At 55.4% G+C, this 6614-nt stretch overlaps 1 protein-coding gene across 5 annotated transcripts in view; it reads right to left on the bottom strand.

Moving 5' to 3' along the window:
* The window catches only part of CC2D1A (coiled-coil and C2 domain containing 1A), a 35393-nt gene that overhangs the window by 3418 nt on the left and 25361 nt on the right, over positions 1–6614 (bottom strand). For 3 of the 5 annotated variants that reach the window (XM_073318949.1, XM_073318950.1, XM_073318952.1), the window contains 6 exons: positions 6513–6568; positions 2778–2844; positions 1596–1722; positions 871–947; positions 450–497; positions 4–195 (listed from right to left, as the gene is read on the bottom strand). In XM_073318949.1, the coding sequence (XP_073175050.1) occupies positions 70–195; positions 450–497; positions 871–947; positions 1596–1722; positions 2778–2844; positions 6513–6568 (501 nt within the window). In that variant the 3' untranslated portion in view covers positions 4–69. Of the gene's footprint in view, positions 1–3; positions 196–449; positions 498–870; positions 948–1595; positions 1723–2777; positions 2845–5017; positions 5247–6512; positions 6569–6614 lie in introns of those variants that run through there. The other 2 variants (XM_073318951.1, XM_073318953.1) reach the window with 2 other exon arrangements.

Raw genomic sequence — 6614 nt, 5'->3', positions numbered from 1 at the left:
GAAGAGAAAGACACGTGTGGGTATTTGAGTGGCAGCCCCTGGGGCCAGGTGGGGCAGGGCGGGGCAGGGTCAAGCAGCACTTAACTCCTGGGCCGGGGCTACAGAAACCACAGCAGGTCGGCATGAGGGAGCTACGGCTTGCACTTGGGACCCCCAAGATCCTGGGACTGCCGGACAGCTTTGGTGTTTCCAAGCCTGAAGGATTGGGAAAATCGACTGCGTCGGTGCCACCATAAATCTAATGAACGGCTCCGTCGCTGGTCAGCCCCCTCCATGGCAGCCCAGGCAGAGAGGCCGAGGGGGGAATGGGCCATGGAGACTGAGCTCCCCTCCAGCTGCCAGTGGGGGTCCAGGGCTGAGATGTGGGAAACTGACCCTGCTCTTAGGATAAACCAAGGACTCCTGGCCAAATGCACTTTGACCCTGCTCAGCTGCTCGGGGACGCTTACCTCGCTCTCCACCAGATTCCGCTTGTACAGGGCTTCCTTGGCAGCGTCCTGTTAACCAACACAACAAGCATCAGGAAGTCTAACTCCCCTGGGGCGGGGGGAAGCTGCTGCAGGGACCATGCCAAGTTTGACAGCTCTGCTGCTTTAAAGCAGGTACCTTGGCAGCAGTGAGCGATGGGCCTGGCACAAGAATCTCGCCAGGCTTCTACCTACGCCCCCACAGAACCACTGGGCAGTAGTGAGCACGTGAAGTTAGACACCAGTCCCACAGATTCCAGTCGCCCCGTGTTATTTGTCACGAGTGGAAAGGGCTCATGCCAAGACGCCAGCCCTGTCCCACCACACACAATCACAGAACCAACGTTTGGCTTCTGCCCCAGCTTTCTGTCAGGGAGAAGAGAATGGTAAGCGGTTTCCTCACCCGATTGCCCTCGTTCCCGAGACGCCGTGCAGACTCGGTGTAGAACTGCAGGAACCTCTCCAGCTGCGTCAGGTACTCTAGGGGGAGGAAGGTTCGATTCAGTCAAGCCTCTACAGGCAGGACGGGGGTCTTCAAACCTTTCTGGGGTGGGGAATGCAGCTGAATATCGATTCTCTTCAAGACCCCTTCCCTCCCCAGCTGCAGAACGCTCGCTGTGGCGGTTGCTCAGTGTCATGCAGCGTTAGGAAAGCCCTTCTGTTCAGTTGCTCTTAGTGCAATCCCTCAGTTAAAGCAAGGCAGCCCCAGCACATGTGACTAGCCAGCGCTCTGTGGTTTGGGAGTCTCTGCTCTTGGCACGACCCCTGTGCCTACGGGGTGAGCGAGTGAGATTCAACAGGCCCAGTCAGGCATAGGCATTACGGCTAAAAAGAGCAGGGGGGTCCTTAAGGTGCCGTAGGAACGTGGCTTAGGAATTACCACAGACATGACAAATCACTGGTCTCTGTCCAAGTCCTAGTGGGACGCGTGTCCCTTGCCCCAAGTCCCTTTCAGAGGGCGAGGCCACGACGGAACGGCCGACTCACCCACAGCTCAGGGTGGAGGCTTGCAAGTCAGGCTGTACCCGTCCTGGGGCAGAAGCCGGGATTATAGGATTTACACGTCTCACAAGCACTGCAATGGGCAGCACCCCCCAAAACGAGCTCCGATTGCCGGGCTGCACTTACCTTTCCTGAACGCAGGGCCCCCGTGCTGCAGCTGGGATTTCAGCCACTGGCTCCGCTGTGTGATGTCCTGGTACTGTCCCACTAGGTCGCTGGGAAGCGGTCTTTGAGCCTGTCTGTACGCCAACACCTGCCAGCAAAGCCAGAAGGCATGTTCGCTTCCCAGGCAAACACAGGGGAGCCCACAAAGCCCTGACATACATCAAACCATCGCAAGCTGCAGGCGGGAATCAGCGCCGGTAGCAGAGAGCACGGGCTGGGAGGGGCAAGCTCTGGAAAAGCAGCCAGGACCCAGTGAGCCCGGCGCAGGTCAGTGGTGGATGCATCCAGTGGCAGGGCATTCTCTAGCCCTTTTTTCATTGCCCCTAGAAGGGGACATGACCTGCGGCCACGTCTCCCATAACCTGGCACCTTTGTGATTGTGCGGCAAGAGCCACTGAAGCCCACCAAGCATGGGACCTGCAAGTCGTAAACGGCTGGTTCCCCTCGGCGGCCACTGGGCGGGGTGGGTTCCTGAACTCAAGATCATTTCACATTCCAGTTCATTGGGAACCCGCACCGGGAGCAGGGCTGGTGAGGACCTGCCCAGCAGAGACAGCAGCTGGACGCTGCCTGAAGGGACCTGCCCCAAAGACCATGCTTGCGCAAGGGAGAGACAGAGCCAACACATTTTAAAATCCTAGCACAGTCAGGGCGGGCTGTGGTGTGAATTGGTGCTCCAGGGGGAAGGTGAACCCGAGAGGGAAATGCCTTCCCAGCTGAGGCAGCCCCACAGAATTAACGTGCTGGGGCCTGATCCAGAGCCCACTGCAGTCAAAGGGAATCTTTCCATTCGCTTTCGGACCAGGCCACCAGCAGGGTAATATCCTAAATAGGGACGGGCCTCAGCCAGGCTCTTGGATTCAACGCCCCCGAGGCCAGAGTCCATTCCCAACCCTGCAGCGTGAACTGCTTCCCCGCCCAAATGGGGAGTGCAAGTTTTGTCAAAGCAGGCACCTGGGAGTCAAGTCGCCACTGTTCTTTTTCTAGCTCTGCCACTAACCTCCAGGTCACCCAGGCCCCTCGCGGCGAAGCCCAGCAGCTGCACAAGCCCCCGCCACTTCCCCACAGAATTCTACTTGAGGCCTAGCTGAGCTGATGCTGCGGGAGAATCGGGGCAGGGTTAGGGCATCGGGTTTCACTCACCTTCTTTTCCAGCTTCTCCTTGTCAAAGGCTAAGACGTTCAAGCTGTGTAGAGTGTGAATGGGTTTGCTGAGGGAAGAGAAACATTAGCCTTGGTTAGACCCAGGAAAGGGGCAGGATTCCATTCCCCCCGGAGGTATGTACAGAGCACGACTACGGGCCAGGAAGTGGCTAGAACTTCCCCTCGCTCTGACTTCCCCAGAGGGGACATGCTCTGACTCCAGAGAGAGGAGAGACGGTCAGGAATCGAGACCACGCCAGTGCAGAAGAGATCCCAGGGTTTACCCTACCGAGATCCTCATGGCCTGGGGAAGCTCTGCCCTGCCAGAATGCCTGACTTCAGGCCAGAGCTGCTACTCCAAAGCAGGCTTCAGCCCCTTGAAGGGATAGCAAGCATGCTCCTGTGATCTGAACCCACTCCCGCTGCCTAGAAATGAGCTCCCCTGACATCTGCCAGTAGCTCTAGCTCCCAGTTCGATGGCTTTGCCGGACTAGATGTCGCGTTGGGGAAGGTGGGAGGGGTGCAGAGACAGCGCTGTCCCCAGACAGGCACTTGGGTGCTCTATATGGTGTTGAAAGGAAAGAGGGACACAAAGGAACAGGGAGGGGTGGGTCAAGTTCAGTCACGTTGTGTCAGACAGAGCGACGAGAGCTCAGGCGTAGAGAGGGGAAGTGAATTGTCCACCACCACAGCCAGGATTACAACTCAGGAATCCTGACTCTCCCAACCCCAGCCCCCCAGCTCAAACCACTAGACTCCACTCCCATTCCAAAGCTGTGACTACAGCCTAGGAGTCCAGAGGCCCAGTCCCTTGCTCCAGTCACTAGTCCACGTGAAGACCGGAAAACAACACAGCCTTTAGAGAAGCCACCCACCACATGTGAACATAAAAGCCTTTTGAGTCAACAGGTTAGGAGACTGGTGGGAGTGTTAACTCAGACCTGGTGCATGTCAGTGCACTGTGGTCTACCGACGCTTGTAAAACATCCTGGAAACACAGGAGCCCAGTGTGGTGTTCCCATCAGACCCCCACTTGTCAAGCTCTAGCTACCTCTCACTTCCCAGCCTTGCCACGCAGCACAGTGACTGATGGGCTGCAGGCCCCCGGAGAGAGTCTGCATCCCTCTGTCATGGCCTGCACGCCTGGACCAAGTGGGTCAGTCCAAATGCACAGAGGGAACATTCATCAGGTTAAAGGAAGGGCCCCCAACTCTGACAACCCCTGAGGAGGTGGAGGGTCCTGGAGTGAAGGCAAAGCAGAAAAGTGATCCCTGCCGCCACACAAATCCCACTGCATAAAGATGCTAGGCTCTCAGAAGCCAGTTAGTGGTGGGGAGATTAGAGCATGGGACTGGGAGTTAGGACTCCTGGGATCTATTCCCAGCTGTGTCACTAACTCATTGCATGGCCTTGAGCAAGTCACTTGCCCTCTACTGTGCCTCAGTTTCCCCTCATAGTTAACAGTATCGCTGTCTCCTCTCTGGTACAAACTAAGGCAAACCTTTTGCTGGGGATGGATTAGTTTGTCTCATTGAAACATTTTTACAGCTGCACAGACATGAGCTCTTCACTCTCACACACATACACGTCCCATCCTTGCCATTTCCTTTCAGGACATCACCTGCTGCACTCCGGCTGAGAGATACTTTCAGAGCTGGGACCTCTGTCATGGGAAATCAGGGATCCAGGCAGGGAAGGGAGGTAGGGAACTGCTGTCCCTCCCCCCCCCCCCCCCCGCCCCCCACCCCCACAGTCCACTTGCTCTCCCCAGTCCAGATCCAAAGCCTGGGACACATCACTGGGAAGCACACTGCTCCCGACTTCATCCTCCTGCCACCTCTCCCCAGTGCTGTGACTCTTTCTGTGTCTACACTGTATTCGCTAGCCCCTGCTTGTCCCCCACCCAGCTCCTTTTCATTTTATTCTCTCCAGCTCTGAGTCCTACCTGATTTCTTGCTCCTTCTCCTGACTCTCTGCTTGGCCTTCCTCCTCCTCAAGCCTCTGTTCTTCACCACTTCTCTCTGTCGCCTCTGAGCCTTCCCCTTCTCCCTGCCTCCAGCCTGGTGCTGAGAAAACCCATTGCCTGCCCCCCTCCCCCATCTCTACCCCTAGCTCCCGGAGGAGTTGTTCGAGACCTCCATGCTGTTCTGCACACATCACGTCACCTCATACCTTTTCTCTGCCCTCTCAGGAGATGCATAGCTCACCTCTGCCACTGGGGAGAGGTGGCAGGAGGATGAAGCGGGGAGCAGGGTCTGTAGGACACCAGCAAAAGGGAGAGTATCCCTGGATTAGACTGAAGCAGGAGGTTCCTGGAATACCAGGGGCCCTAAATGCGCTAGTCACTCTAAGCTATCACTCTTCCAGGGCCAGCAGAAGCGAAAGGTGTTCCACGTAAGAACTTCCAGGGCCCAAGAGGAGGAAGAGGGTCCAGAGCCGGCCTTGCTACAGCACTGAGCAGATGGACGTTCTGAAAGGAAATTAAAGACAGAGACAAGAGACCATAAACAGCGACTGTCAGACAGAGGCTGCGCCCTGATCTCAGCAGGGCCTGCACAGTCTCACTCATCCCATTCAGGGAACCTGATAGGACTCGCTGGACATACAGCCTAAGGTATCTAAGCACAGCACACTGCCATCTCAGAGCGCTTCTCAGCCAGCACTGTCAGGATCCCCTCCCCATGTATCCAGGATCTAGCCAGGATCCCCCTTTCCGCACATGAATATGGGAAGGGCAGGGTGGCCGCAATCCCATACATTAGACAGCTACACAAATTTTCTCCGTTTGCTGTCCTGGCTACGGTGGCAAGTCTCTCTGTGGGTGCTGCTGTTTTACTGATCTTTCCTCACCCCCACCCAGGAAGTTGGGTCTGTCCAGCAGGATGGAGAGAGTTGCTTTCTCCACTGGAGCAAATGGGAAATCAGTCGCAGATGAGCACAGCTTTGCACTTCTGCACCACTGCTCATCCATAGATCTCAGAGCGCTCGATGAAGGCAAGCATTCTTCCCACTTTACAACTGGGAAACTGAGGCATGGGGCAGCAAAGTGACTTGCCCGGGGTCACGCAGTGAGTCAGTGGCAGAGCCGGGAATGAGCTCAGTTCCCTGCTCTAATAAAAGCATTCCCCCTTCCCCCACCCCAGTTACAAAATAACTCTAATAACTGGTATAGGGTGTTACTGTGAGCAGCTACCATACTGTGCAATAATGCAGCTTGTCAGAGCACCATACAGGGAAGGGATAATTAGTGACTAAATCACACGAGTGAGAGGCAAATAATCTGGGTTCTGTTCCCTACTCTGGCACCAGTTTGTTCCATAACCACTCACTTTCCCCTTTCTGAGCCTTAGTTTTCCCACCTGTACAATGGGGATAATTCTGACCTACATCCCAGAGAAGACATTGTGAAGTGCAGGGCGATTCTGTGAGTGGACAGAAGGTCCTAGAGAAGGGCAAAGAATTATTTATTATTGTATTATTACCCTGGAGTTTACAGTCTACAATATCAGCACTGCCAGCGGAGGGTAGTTTGCTTATGCCCACATGTCTCATCGTCCAAAGCTACAGAAGCAAAAGCTCAGCAGGAATGCAAAACATCCAGCAGGAATCCCCCCCCCGCCCCCGAAAGAATGGGGGAGGGAAAGGATCTTTAAGCAGACAAATCCTCAGTTTCCTTAGAGCACAGAAAAAACCTCAAGCAGCACAACTAAGCCAAGCCAACGTGAGTGGGACGTACCTGTTGCCCACGTCCCTTACTGGACCGATTGTTGGTTTGGGTTTGGGGAGAGTAACCTGAAAGAAGAAGCAGAAGCTTACAAAATAAGCCACAGCACTGCAA

This window comes from Lepidochelys kempii, chromosome 20 (assembly GCF_965140265.1).
Source record: "Lepidochelys kempii isolate rLepKem1 chromosome 20, rLepKem1.hap2, whole genome shotgun sequence".
Lineage (NCBI taxonomy): Eukaryota > Metazoa > Chordata > Testudines > Cheloniidae > Lepidochelys > Lepidochelys kempii.
Note: the sequence above shows the minus strand (reverse complement) of the source record. Positions and strands in the feature narration are given on the sequence as shown.